The sequence below is a fragment of the Hydra vulgaris genome, chromosome 09 (assembly GCF_038396675.1).
Source record: "Hydra vulgaris chromosome 09, alternate assembly HydraT2T_AEP".
In the NCBI taxonomy this organism is placed as follows: Eukaryota; Metazoa; Cnidaria; class Hydrozoa; order Anthoathecata; family Hydridae; genus Hydra; species Hydra vulgaris.
In genome coordinates, this window is record NC_088928.1 from 12,794,598 (window position 1) to 12,810,767 (window position 16,170).

The 16,170-nt window shown below is 26.9% G+C and overlaps 1 protein-coding gene across 1 annotated transcript in view; it reads left to right on the forward strand.

Moving 5' to 3' along the window:
* Positions 1-16,170, forward strand: part of LOC100198694 (lysosomal-trafficking regulator) — a 144,971-nt gene that overhangs the window by 29,469 nt on the left and 99,332 nt on the right. Inside the window, exons 14-15 of the mRNA XM_065804763.1 lie at positions 4,618-4,756; positions 15,494-15,674. Of these exons, the coding sequence (XP_065660835.1) occupies positions 4,618-4,756; positions 15,494-15,674 (320 nt within the window). The remainder of the gene's footprint in view (positions 1-4,617; positions 4,757-15,493; positions 15,675-16,170) is intronic.

The window sequence follows — 16,170 nt, forward strand, 5'->3', positions numbered from 1 at the left end:
AAAAATGTTTTGGCATAATTATTTTTAAATAAACTTGATAAGTTCATATGACCAGTATAAAAATTTCTTTAAAAAACATTACAAAAAAAACTGTAAAAAAATACGAAACAACAAACAACAAAGAACTATAGAGCTATATATAACTAAAGAACTATAGAGCTTTTAAAAGTTATTTAATATTCTTTTAAAAGTTATTTTAATATTTTTTAAAAAGTTATTTAATAATTTTTTAAAAGTTTTAGTTTTATAATTTAAATTTATAATTAAAAGTTTTAGTTTTATAATTATATTATAAATTTTCAGTTTTATATTTTCAATTGGTAAACATTAACTATTTATTCTAAAAACTAAAGTATTTGAACTTAGCATGTAAAGTATGACTTAAAGCAAAAATAATAGGTACACACATTTTTAATTACTTAAATAAAATCTTTGTATTCATAAACAGTTATAAAAATTTGTTCATTTAAATTTGAATTATGTAACACAAAAACAATTTTAAAATTATCGAACTTATTCATTCAAGTTTTAATTATGAAAAATCTTATCTTATAATTACTTGTTCTATAGTTTGAAGCTATTTCAGTGTGATTTTGTAAACTTCCTAAATTAAAAAAAATTTTTTACAGAGATTAAGAGTAACTAATGAACTTTTATGCATGAAAATAGGATGACACGCAAAATAAAATAATAAAAAAGTGAGTTAAATAAATACTAAAATAGAGTTTACAAAATTTAGTCAAATGCAATGTTCTTTTTAACAATTTTTTTAAAAAATCTATATGTATTTATATGTATCAATAAAAATATATCTATAAAAAACACACAAACAAAAAAGTGGCGCAGGTAAAACAAAAAGTTCAATAGAGAAAAATCATTAATTTTTATATTTTCAAAACATTTTATTATTTGGTCATCTGTCCCTAGTTACCTAGACTTTCTGATATCATCTTAAGGATGCTATCAAATTTTTTTTTGATTTATTACCTTTGACATATTAGTACATTTATTTGTTCGTTAATACCATCATTGGAAGTGATGAATAGTGATACTTCAACTTTTTTCTTGTATAATTCTAACAGTTTTCTAAACGACTCAGATATTGAACCTAATTAATGGCTCTGAAGTATACCTATACACCTCATACCAAGCTTTGTTAAGAAGCATTACTCTGCTCATATTTTATGAACGAAATGGCCATTTGCATATACGTTTATCAATTTTATGTTCAGCCAAAACTTTTAGAATATTTAAATCATTTTTTGATATTGTTAGTTGTGCTTATTCAGAAAATATTAACTCCCAAAAAAAAATTTTACCACAATTGTTAATTTTTTTTTTTATTAAAGAAACAGATTATTTTATTTTTTTAATTAAAAGACTTAAAAATAAATTTGATCTTAAAAATTAAAAAATTAAATTTTGTTTTGAAGGAAAATAAATTAGTTTTTCAATATAAATTAACGAAAAATTTTTTTTTTAAGAACTTTTTTTTTTACTTTTAACTTATTTCTAATAAATAATTTGTTACATAAAACAAGTCTCTCCATCATAGACTTCACATAAAACAAGTCTCTCCATCATAGACTTTTAAGTGAGAAAACAACTAAAATACTTTCTTTTTATTGTTTTTAAAAGGGAGAATTGTGTTTAAGACAATTCTTTTACAAATGGATTTTTTTCTCTTATTACTTCAGTATTGTGTAAAGTTCTTTTAATGTAGTTTATTTATGAATATAATTTGTTTTTATGAATATTTAATGGGTAACTGATAAAATCTATCTAATATTTAATTGGTAACTGATAAAATTTATCTATAAATTGTTGATAATTTTTATTAAAAATATTTCATTAAATGCATTTAAAACAAAAAAAAATTTTTTTTGATTAAACAAACAAAAGATTTTCTGTATAAGATTTTTTAAATTACAAATTTAGATTTCATCAGTAATTTTTGTTATAGATATATTGTTTATATGATTTTTAATGCTGTTAAAATTAAATTTTGTTACAGTGTGTACTTTAAAATGCGTCAGCGACACAATTTAAATTATAACCATATAAATATGAAAGCCAAGTTACATTTATTAGCATTTTCATTACATAATAAAATCTCATAATAAGGCCTGTCATACATACCTATTTCATAATACTTAAAAAGTAATTGGTATGTATGAGTTAAGCATGTATGAGGTCTGTACCTATATATCTCATATATGAGATCTATACCTCATATATAAACCTATAGTTTAGGACCACTTATATTCTTGGAATGTAAATGAGATGCTAGTCAAGTAGTTTGGTAGAAGATGTTAGCTGTGTATTTAGATAATATGATAATTAGCCAAACACTGATTTCATTAAGGTTTTAGAACTAGAGGAGACAACTTTAGTTAGAGTTTTTTTAATTTTTTATTTTTAAATAAAAAAGACATTTCAATAATGGTAATTTTCATTTAAATCATTTACTCTCTAAGTTACAATAAACTGTTTAAAAATAATCAAGTGACCTATGATTGGTTTGTTTGTAATTTAAAAACTGTACATTATTTGATGTTATAAAGTTGTTTATGTTTATTTACAAAAAAGTGTTGGTATTTTTTTAGAAATTAGTTTTGATCTAACTATTTTGGTTATTTTGTCATGTCATTCATAATAGACACTAAATAATCGGTATCATATAAGTTGATACCGAGAAGAATGCTCTTGTGGTATCGCTTATATACTAATGTCGATACTATCAGTATCGGTTCGATACCACTCGATACCAAGAAGGATGGTCTCATATCATGTGGTATCGCTTATGTACCAATGTTGATACTATCAGTATCGCTTTGATACCAAACGATACCGATAATAAAAAGAATTATATAGTACCATATGGTCTCGAATCAAGACTCTCAATAAAACAAAAAACAAAAAATTAAAATGTGACTGATTAATTAAATTAAAATGAATTTTTTTATTAACAAAATACAAATACAATTGCTTTTTAGAGATTCAGTTGTTTTTTTAACAATCTACAATGCTTTGGGTATCGTCCGTTTGTTGTTTTTTCCTTTGCTGTACTTTCGCCGGTATTTTAGGATTTTCTTCTATTAATATTTTAATAATTTTGGGGACATTTACTGTAAATTTTACATCTAAACAATGTCAAATGAGTTAAATAATTTTAGAAATATTATTACCAAAAAAAGACTCTTAGATAGGCGTGAATTTAATTTTTTTTTTTTTACAATTAGTTAGTTTGTATCTATAAATGAAACAAAAAAAATTCAGAGTGGGCAGACATATAACCTGGCAGTCAATTTAGCACACTGTGCTTTGAGCATTCTCCTTAAAATCAGTCGAATTATGAATTATTGCACCACCAAATAAATTAAATTTTTTAAAATCTTAATAGTTAATAAACAGTAATTGTTATAACATAAAAACGTAAAAAATAAACTGCTTAATTAAAAAAACTTAATTGAAAAAAATTTAAAAAATTAAATCCGTTGGAAAGACTTAAACCTAGATCTCCAGACTAATTGACCATAACTTTATCTGCTTAGCCACGCAAGCTACTACATCAGAGAGTTAAGTTATTATATATAAAAACAATTCTGCCAGTAATAAATCTCAAGATTATTTTCCAGCATTGCCGGCATTACTTTTTGAGATAAAGTTTAAACAATACTTAGTAAGTAGTGCTTACCTATATTTTTCTTAAATTAGTCCCAGATGTTGTAAAAGGCATAATGAGTGAAGATTAGTTTTCTTTAATAACTAAAGTTTACTATGTTTAATTGTTTAAAACTAAAGTTTAGTTGTTAAATGTTGAGCACAGCATGAAAGACCAGGCGAGAATTACGATACCAATGGAGATTAATTCCGCACAGAAAATTTTTACCTGAATGGAATAAAAAATTAAATAGAGTTGGAATAACGATATGATAAACTACACACAGCAGGAGCAAATCCAGGTCATTGTTCTAGGGGGATTGTCTGACCAAAAAAAATATTAAAAAAAAGGTTTACTTTTTTTTTAAAATAAAACAACTGTTTCATTTGATCATTTAGAATGATTTTAGAAAGGTTATAAGATTGTTTGCTAATAAATATATTAAATACTTTTTTGTTTTTGAGAAGAAAAAAAAAAAATGTTGAATTTTTTGTATTTTTCTTATTTTTTTAATTTTATCAATAATATTTTGAAATTTTATATTTCTTAGGTAGGAGGGTGGGTAGTAACCCCGAATACCGCCTCTTTACCTTTTTGTCTACTCCTTACATACTGCTGACTATTTGTTGTTAGATTTTCATTACAATGCAGTAAGAAAAAAAAATTAAATAAATTTTTTTTTCACATTCTTTTAATTTAAGAAATACTTTTATAATATATAGGAATCAGTATAAAAATGAATTTTTATGAGTCCGAATTAAATATGACTCTTTAATATCATCTTTATACCAATTTTAAATTTCTTAACTATAAAAACAGACTAATAGGGACATGGATTGTTGTGTGTAAGATATTTTTAAATTGTTATCTTTACATAAATTTTAACATAAAACAATAATAGTTTCATATAACAATAATAATTATCATCATTCAATATATAAATATATTTATAGATGGCTGGTTTCAAGTTATGGAAACAATGAAATTTTGAGTACATTTGATCATGTCATTGTGCCGCATAATTTATTGTTTAATGTTTGGCAACATCTAGTTGTTTCAATATTAGTTTTATCTGAACATAGCACAGCTAAGGTATTGCTTTCATTTTATATTAGTTTAAAGTTGATATTTAGATAAAAATTTGTTATGACAAAAATGACAAAAGTCTCAAAACAATAAAGTGTCTTGTTGCATCGAAATTAAGCCATAAAGTAATAAATAACGATGTTAATAGATATATAAGATAATAACACTAATATATATATATATATATATATATATATATATATATATATATATATATATATATATATATATATATATATATATATATTAGGGGTGTTCAAAAATTAGGTCATGGAAAATTTTTTACTAACAAATAGGCAATTTTTTGCGGACTATAATAAAGAAATGGAAAACTGTTTGTTTTTTTTTTTTAATTATTTTTTTACCTTGCGCTGGCCTCATTGAGTTTTCAAAAAAAAAATTTATTTATAAATTGCATAATATACCGGGAAAAAATAAAAAAAACTGGATACTGTTTTAACAAATGAATGTTTATGTTATTTAAAAGACAGATACCAAAAATTATCATTGTAGTTTCATTAAAAAAGAAAAAAACATAATAATCAGCAGTGTATTTTTTTTTTTTTTTGAGGGGGGGGAGGCCTTTTTCAACCCTTTTTGGTTATTTCAATTTATTTATATTTTCTCATTATTAGAAATAACTAATAAGGATTGGAAGGGATTTAGCAGTATTAGCAGGAAAACAGAAACAATTATGTAAGATGTTCAATAAAAATCATTTAAATTATTAATAGAATTAAAAAATTAGAACAAAAAAGAAAGAATTAGAGCCTGTTGACAGTGGTAGTGGTTGTTCCAGCTCTTACAAGTCCAAAAAAAGTTGATCATAACAACAAAGAAATTGTAATTTTATTATATCAACTAACATAACTTGCTTTACTTTTTATAGTACTATTTTGGGCAAGCACTAACCACAAGACACTTATTAAAGCTATCAAGATGGATAAGTTTATATTCAAGGAAGACAAAGCAATTGATATTGCCTTCATCAGAGATCAGATAACAGATCGCAAGATGTGTATCAAAGATCTGGGCAAAGCCAGAGCTGTCTATTCAAAGCAAAAAGAAAAGAGTGATCTAGAAAGAGTGACTAATAGAATACCTTCTATTGTAGATGCTCAGGATTCTGTACTTAATACTTCAAATTCATCTGACACTCAGTTCAAGTGGCAGTGAATATCAGCCTAGTCAAAAAAACAATAACATTAAATTCTCAATCTCAACATATTGACATTAGCAAAGACACCATACATAACACAATGAAAACAGCTCTGGAAGCCAACATATCTGCCAATAAAATCACTGCTTCTTCTTTTTCTTTCGGCATTTCCCGTTTAGGGGTCGCCACAGCGGATCAAACTCCTCCATCTAGCCCTATCATGAGTTTCCTCCACTGACACACCAGCCACCCTCATATCCTCCACCACTGCAATAAAATCACTGCTACTCTAACAAAATTGGTTATTGAAGGGTGAGGTAATCCATATAAGCTGCCTCTTTCATATTCAAGTGTATATAGAATGAAAAATAAGATACTTGATGAAGATTTGAAAAGTTAAAAAATTTATTGCAGTATCACATCAACCACAAGGATGGCAAGCTTGAATTATATTTTGATGGCAAAATATTAAAGGATTTAATACTTGAGCACTGTGACAAAGCGAAGGACAGGATCTGTGTACTTGTAAGTTTTGATGGCAAAAATTGTCTGTTAGGTGCACCAGGCATTGACTTTAGCACTGGCCTAAACCAGTTTAATGCAATCAGTGACATTTAGAAGGAGATGGACATAGCGGACAACGTGCACTCTATATGCTTTGATACTACCAGCAGCAATACTGGCAAACTGCATGGAACTATATACAGGTGAATAAAAATAAGAATATATTTTTAAAGTCTTATTACAAACTTTGTTGTATAAATTTTTAAAGTACTGCAGCAATTATGTAAGGCTATGTACTTTTAAGACTAAAAATGGAAATTTGTTTGTGGAACTTGGCTACAAGTTCAAGCCATTGAAGCAAAGAACCAACTTATGGAGATAGTAAAAACCAAAGCTTTCAAAAACTCAGAGGTTAGTTTAAAATTTTGTAAGCAAATATTTATTAAAACTCAGAAGTAGGGCTTTTTTCATTGTGTTATAATATCTAGATTTAGGAGACATTCAATAAAAACATAATAAAGTTTTAGACTGGTAAGAAAAGAGATGACTACCATGAGATGGCAGAGTTGTGTCTTACGTATCTAGACCCAAGTATATCTGCAAATTTAAGAAACCTGGTGCAATGTACCATGCCTGATTCATGGCTAACGGTATTTATCAACTGAAAATTCTCCTTCTTATAGATTCTGTGCAAAGGCATAGATCTGGATTCAGTTCTCATCACCAGGATGGGCAAGTTTATTGCTATCTTCTATGCACCCAAGTTTCTGACTAATGAGAAACCAAGGATTGCTCCATTACAAGTATTCAAACAAAACATAAATATTAAATATATATATATATTGGCTATAACTAAATTTCATACATTAAAACTATATATTTATAAAATTACAAAAATATATCATTTTTTCTTTATCAGGACTTGAATTCTATTTGGAAGATGTCCAGGTATATTGAGGATGAACCTGCTGCAAGTGCAGTGTTCAAATCATTGGAAAACCATAGCTAGTACCTGAATCCAACTGTTGTTTCCATTGTGCTGGCAAATTCAGATGTTACAATCACTGAACAAGAAAAGGAGATGATCACCAAAAAGCTCTATAACATACCCATACCATAGGACTATGACATGGATAGACATGACAATAAAGGTTTCTTACCTGAAACAAAAGACATGTCTGTACTTGACAAGCGGCCAGAACTAGTTGACTTCATCGCTGCTGATTAATGGCTAATTTGAGATATTAGGCCATTAAAAGTCCAAATAGATGATTTATTTATTAGGACTTTTAATGGCCTAAAGTTTATTATTTTATTATTATAGCTAGCTCCTGGAATATCAATTTTGATTATTTGGGGTTCCAGTCGTACATCAAAAACTTGGCTGTCATTAATGATTGTAGCAAGAGGGCTATAAACCTGGTACAGGACAGTGTGTCAAGTTAAGTATGAGCATAAGCTGAAAAAGCTGCTTAAATTCAAAAAAAACTGGACCGAGCTATCCTCAAAGACCAAAGCTGCCTACCGCAAATAAGTTTTCAGGTCTGGTGCAAAGCATGAAAATGAATCTACAATGATAATTTTTGGTATAATCTTTTAAATAATATAAACATTCATTTGTTAAAACAGTATCCAGTTTTTTTATTTTTTCTCGGTACATTATGCAATTTATACAAAATTTTTTGTATAAATTGAATACTTAAAAACTTTTGTATAAATTGCATACTGAAAACTTAATGAGGCCAGCGCAAGGTAAAAAAATAATTAAAAAAAAAATAAAAAACAGTTTTTCATTTCTTTATTATAGTCCGCAAAAAATTGCTTATTTGTTAGTGAAAATTTTTCCATGACCTAATTTTTAAACATCCCTTATATATATATATATATATATATATATATATATATATATATATATATATATATATATATATATATATATATATATATATATATATATATATATATATATATATATATATATATATATATATATATATATATATATACATACATATATATATATACACATAAAATAATAATAATAATAATTAGAGATTAAAGTGCCATTATTTACAACAATCACAATAGTGATGAAGTAATTCAGAAGCACTAAAACAAGTTGGCTATGAGTTTGAAAAAGCGTTTATAAAAAGTTTATATTTTAGTCTTTTTCTAAATGTTTCTAAAGAGGTTGAGTTTCGCGTGTTCATAGATAAACCATTCCAAATTCGAGGTGCAGTCATACAAAAAGAATTTGAGCCCAGAGAAGTTTTTTGTTGATGACATGTAAGTTGACAACTGTCTAATGATCTAGTATTTTGTTTTGAAGTTCGTACTTCTAGGAGTTCAAATAAATATGCAGGAGATTTAGATAATAAAATTTTATATGTGATAACTGATATCTTATAGATTATTCTTTGATTTATTGGTAACCAATGAAGAGATTTCAGCAATATTTCTGAATTTAAATGAATAGGAGAATGGAAAACAATTTGAGATAAGCTGTTTTGAATTCGTTGGAGTTTTTTAATATTTTTTTGATAAGTACCAGATAAAAGACTGTTACAATAGTCAAGCTGAGAGTTAACAATGCCACATGCAATTGTATTTGCAGCTTCTTTAGTCAGACATGGACGAATGTGGCGAAGTGCACGAATATGGTAATTGCAGGATTTAATAGTGTTGTTTATGTGCTTGTCCATAGAGAGCGATGAATCTAGGGTGACACCAAGGATTTTTACTAATTTATTGTAGTTAGTGTTGTTCCAGAAATAACAATTTTTGAATCATTTTTATGCTTGCTAATTTGTTTTTTAGATCCAAATAAAACAGCTATTGTTTTATTTGGGTCAAGCAGAAGTCCATTTTCTAAAAAACACTTTGTTACTGCATCAGCACACACATTGATTTCATTAATGCTATCTATGCCTGGGTTGATGACAGTATAAAGTATCAACAGCATATTGATGATGATTGGTACCGAGTTTAGCTATAATACGATATATAGGTGAAACAAACATGGAAAATAGAAATGGGCCTAATACACTACCCTGTGGTACTCCTGTTGAACTTGCTATTGGTCTAGATTTTGTTGATCCAATAGAAACAAAAGATTTTCAAGAGTGCAAGTAGGATGTCAGCCATTTTAGTGCAATATCTGTGACACCAAATTCATCTTTAATATGGAAAATCAGCAGGCTGTGATCAATTGTATCAAATGCTGAAGATATGTCCAGAGATAGGAGAATAGTGTTCAAAGCATCATCAATGTTTAGCAGGATGTCATTGCATATCTTTAATAGTGCTGTTTTGGTTGAGTGATTTGATCTAAAACCAGATTGTAAAGGATTGAAGTTAATAGATGAAGTTACGTGTGGAAGAAGACGAGATAATGAAAGCTTTTCAAGAATTTTGGAAACTGTATTGAGATGATATTGGGCGTAGATTTGTTAAGTCAAATTCTGCAAGTCCTGATTTTTTAGGAATTAGTGTTATTTGAGCAACTTTATATGAGGCTGGAAAAATTCCAGATTTGAATGTGAGGTCAGCAAGGTGAACTATAATTGGACTGAAAAGTTCTGAACAAGATTTAAGGATGTATGTTGGAATAATATCAAGTGGCGATGTCTTGGGTTTGAGAACTTTGATTATTTTTGACACATCTGTAGGTGTGACTGTACCAAATGTTGTTAAAATATTTACCGGGGGATGTAACTCTGAGATGAATTTAGATTTTGAGTTTTTTGCAAGCCTTTCCTGGATAGTGTTTTTTATACTTTCATGTTTGTGTATGAAATATTGACTTATTATATTGCATTTTGCTTCTGGTATTGTGTTTTTAGTTTTAGATTTGAATGTAGTAATTTATTGGCAATATTCCATGTTTCTTTCTGATTACCATATGTTGAATTTAGTTTTGCCTTATAGTGATTACATCTGGATTTATAAATTGCTGATGATGACTCACAGCATGCAATTCGATATAGTTTTTTATCTGATATGTTTCCAGTTTTTTTATAACAACGCTCCAGTTTACGACGTCTGATTTTTTTATTCTTGGTATAACCATTTATCATCATGTTTACCAGGTCGCATTGAATATTTCCGAATGGGTGCTAAATGATTGAGGACAGTTGTTATATTTGCTCTTATTTGTTCAGCATAATCATCCACATTGTTTTCAGGTGATAAGCAATATGGCATTACTTGCAATTCTTTAATAAAGCATGACAAGTTTAGTTTTCTAAAGTTTCATTTTGAAAACCAAACAGTTTTACTATTTGAAGGTTGCTGATAAAGTGCAACCCAAATCATATAGTGATCTGAAATACCCTCATCAGTTACAGTCAATAGCAATAATATTGTAGATATTATCTGCCAGATTTAGTTTGGCAGATGTACATTCATAAGACAGGCAGGTAGACAATAACGAGAGTGGTTTGATATTTAAGTTGTCCCGGTATATTATTGCAACGCCTCCACCACGATGATCTGATCAACAGTACTGAATTGTTTTAAAGTCTGTTGGGGCCATATCTTCTTGAATTGCAGTAGGGTCGTCTGACTTTATCCAAGTTTCAGTTAGTATAAAAATATCTAGAGAATGATTATGCACTATATCATGAATGATAGCAGATTTTTTAATAGCAGATTGAACATTTTGTATACCCACGTTTAATGTAGAGGATCTTTTAATTTTTATATGTAAATTATGCTGATTTGATTTCAACCCATTTGAGTTCACCTGAAGGTATACCCCAATAATATTTTTTTCCATTGTGCACATTGTATCGTTGCCTCCCATTTGTTCCCTCAACTTCATGAGCAAGTGCTGTGTTTCTAGTATTTCTAACTTTTCTGAGTTCACTGTCGATCAATCTCTTGTTTACAGTTTTGTCTTTGTTAATAAAGATATTTTTGAATTTGATATTATCATTTAACTTTTTGGAATTTTTGATTAATAAATTTTGAGTTTCTTTGTTCTACAATTCAACTAAGATGAGGTTAGGTGGTCCTTCTGGTCTTTTAGTATTTTTAGTTAGTCTAATTATTCTTTTTGTATTTGTTATTGAAAGATCTGGTTTAATTGTTTTTAGTAATGTTTCGATGGTTTTTTTATCATTTTCTTCATTAATTTGTTTGTCTAAAGTAGTATGATCAGCTAGCCCACTTATAATGATATTGTTTTCAATTCTTTTTTTATTATTAAACTTGTTTGTAATTTTTGCCATCACCACTACCATTTGCCATTACCACTTCAGTTTCTTTTGGTTTTGATTGATTTTGCTGAATTGATGTTGCTTGTGCATATGTGAATATTGTTGTTGGTTTATTTGATGTTACTATTGAGACATTTATCTTTTCATCTTCAAGATTTTTAAGTCGTTTTAAAAGGTCAGAAACGATATATGATATTTTGCCACACCATTTATGCATATTTTTGGTAACTTCAGCAGATCCACTAGGAATTGTTGGCCAATTTGGCTCTTCTAAGCATTCATAGTGGAACTCCATGCTTTTTTATATATATATTTTTTATAAATATATGAGAGGGCTACCACGGTGAATAACAGTGGACTACCTCTTGATGTCTTTTGTAGGAGGGTTACCACCCTAAATAACAGTGGATTACCTCCTTAGTATATATATTAACCTTATTGCACAGGGACTTATGCACAGGAACTAAAAAGTTTCAGTATGTGTTTTTTTCTGTATATATATATATATATATATATATATATATATATATATATATATATATATATATATATATATATATATATATATATATATATATATGTATATATGTATGTATATACACATATGTATATATACACACATATATATACACACATATATATACACATATATACATATATATACATATATATATATATATATACTACTGTGATCAAAAAGTAAGGTGAATTTTTTTATAAAATGAAAAACCTTTATTTATTCTTCCAAATCTGTATCGTTCTCCTCAAAATAATCCCCCCGGCCCCAATGCACTTTTGCCAACGTTTTTTCTAGTCTTCGAAGCATGCCGAAAAGTCCTCGGTAGGGATAGCCTTCAATGCGCGTGCCGATTCACGTTGGATCTCTTCAATGGACTCAAAACGATTTCCCCGGAGTGGTCTCTTGAGCTTTGGGAACAGCCAGAAGTCACATGGTGCTAAGTCGGGCGAATACGGTGGTTGTGGAGCAACATGGGTAGAGTTTTTGGCGAAAAACTCACGAAGAACCAGTGCTGTGTGCGAAGGCGCATTATCGTGGTGCAAAATCCAAGAGTTATTGGCCCATAATTCCGGTCTCTTTTTGCGAATAGCTTCACGCAAACGTCGCATAACGCTTAAATAATATTCCTTGTTGACAGTTTGGCCAGTTGTCTCATCGCCAGTAATAATTTGTTTGTAGACGTCTTGATAGTCAGAAAGCATTGCTTCACACGTTTTAACGCAACGTTCTTTTTCAACGAAATTGAGAAATTTCGGCACCAAACGTGATTTGAGTCTTCTGAGGCCCAAATGATCCTTTAAAATCGCTTGCACCAACCCAAATGATATTCCAACCATGTCAACAAGGTCTCGAATGGTTAACCGACGATTTGCAAGCACCAATTCTTTGATTTTGTTGATAAGGCGATCATCAATCGAAGTCGATGGTCGTCCGGAGCGTTCCAAGTCATCAACACGTTCTCGGCCTTCTTTGAAGTCTTTGTACTACTTGTAAACATTTTTTTGAGAAATAGTCTCTTCACCGAAGGCCTTTTGCAACATTCGATACGTTTCAGCAGCAGAAATATCATTCCGCAAACAAAATTTAATAGCACTTCTTTGCTCAACAAAATTAGACATCGTGAAAATCGCCGAATGCACTTTTGGTACTTCAGAAACAAGCGTAAACAAAAAAAAATAATTATGACTTTGACATGTAATTTGGCGCAAATGTTAATGACATTCCTACCAACTTAAAAATAAAAAAGATTGGACGATTCGAATAAGGCCGGAAGTTTAAATTAAAAATTCACCTTACTTTTTGATCACAGTAGTATATATATATATATATATATATATATATATATATATATATATATATATATATATATATATATATATATATATATATATATATATATATATATATATATATATATATATATATATATATATACACATAATACCTATATATATGTGTATATACAGTATGTATTTATGCATATATATACTGTATATATTTATGTATATTTACAGCCCTTGGAATATGGATTGGCATTCGGAAATGGCGACCTGATAGTGTCTGAGGTCAGCAATTTTTTGCTGATCTCTGAATTTGCAAACTTAATTTTACTTGATATTTAAATTTAATTAAAAATAGCAAAACAAATGCTTTATTTAAATTTTAAATATAATAAAAATAAAAAAACTGGTAAATCTACCTTTTTTTTTTCAATTCTGAATAAATATATCAAAATAAAAATGACAAAATTAAAGTTTAATTTCAATTCAAAGTGAAATAATTAAAATAAAATTGACAAAACAAATGCTTTATCTTAAGTCTAAATAAAGTTATTAGAATAAAAACAAAAAAACATACGCTTAATTTTAATTTAAATAGAATAATTTGACAAAGCGGAAGTTTTATTTAAACTTTAATAAAACTAATAAAGCAAAATTGAAAAAATAAGCGCTTTGTTTAAATTTTTAATAGAATAGTTAAACAAAAAAACAAAAACAAAAAAAACAACAGCAAAATGGATGTTTTATATTTTAAATATAATAATTAAAATACAAACTAAAAAACAAAAGTTTTCTGTTTTTATCTTAACAATTTTATTCTTAATTTGTTAAGATAAAAACAGAGAAACAGACTTTTTATTTAAATTCTTAACAAATTAATTTAAAAAAACAAAGCAGCAAAACGAATTAAATTCTAAATAAAATAATTGAATTAATAAATCAAAAAAACAAACATTTTAAATTAAATTCTAAAATAGTACTAAAAAACCCGGAAAAGCTAATGTTTTTTTTTAATTCAAAATAAAGATAATTAAAATTAAGCGGCAAAACAAGTTATTTGATTGATTTTATTTAAATTCTAAATATTTGTTTAAATTGTACACATAACAATTAAAATAAAAAACAGAAAGACAAACGTTTTATTATTTTTAAAATAATTAGAATAAAGTTGACATAACTAATGTTTTGTTTAAATTCCTAATACAATGGTAAAATGTTGCATTCGTTTTTCAAATTTTTAAGCAAATGTCTACATTGAATGAAATGTCTGCAAGAAAAGTTGTTGACCTTGCCTTTTTTCTTTTTTTTTTTGTTGTCAATTTAATGCTAAATGTTTGCACATTCTTTGGTTTGTTAACCCTGTTTCTAGTTTTTGTGCTGACCTGATGCCGACCTATAATAGTTTTAGGTCTGCAATTATTTGCTGACTTTCAGCCGTATTCACATCTTTCCGTTAAGCTTAACAGAGTTTTTGTCTAAAATTTGATAACAATATTTCTAAGTAAAGAAATGACGAAAATTTCTATAACTTCGTTTAAATATAACTAATACCAAAATAAAACATTTATGTTTAAAAAATTATATTTTTAAAGAATTTTTTTATTAATGTAGTTAATAATAAGTTTTTGACTAACGCTCCGTTAAGTTTAGCAGAGAGATGAAAATACAGCTGCTTAATTTTCTTAATAAAATTTCTAAATTTAAGACTGTATGTATATTTATATGTGCATATATATATATATTATATATATATATATATATATATATATATATATATATATATATATATATATATATATATATATATATATATATATATATATATATATATATATATATATATATATAATATATAATATATAAGTATATGTATATATATGTATGATATATATATATATATATATATATATATATATATATATATATATATATATATATATATATATATATATATATATATATATATAATATATAATATATAAGTATATAAGTATATGTATATATATGTATATATATGTATATATATATATATATATATATATATATATATCAAAAATTTAGATTGTAACGTTTTTAAATGGTTGTCAACTTCCTTCTGTTCAAATGAAATATCCAAGTCAATCAGTTCAAAGTCAAATGTCATTGTTTGCGTTTATTGGGCATGGTTTAAATGAAGTTGAACTAAAAAGTAAAACAATTTACAGTAAGCACCTCAACACAGGTGTTTTTATGGTTTTTCAAGGTATAAATGACTTTTACAATTAGTTTAACTTCAATAAAATATAGTTAAATATAATAATATAAGTATGTATTTGTATATAAATAAATATATACATATATATATATATATATATATAAATATATATATATATATATATATATATATATATATATATATATATATTTATATATATATATATATATTGTATACACTATAATATATATATATATATAATATATATATATATATATATATATATATATATATATATATTATAGTGTATACAAGTATACATTTTTTATGCAAAAATGTTGACTTTTTTCACTACTGTTTTTTCAAAAAAAGAAGAAAAAAACAAATAATGAAAAAATCTTATTACTCCCCCAACCCAAGTCCTCAGTCTGCAAAGCAGCAACTCCCTTGCATGTTCTTTCTTAATCAGGTGGTGTATGCACTGAAGCCTTCACAGCAGCCTGTATAAAGTCAGATTGCTGATCTAAATTTGCTTTTAATTCAT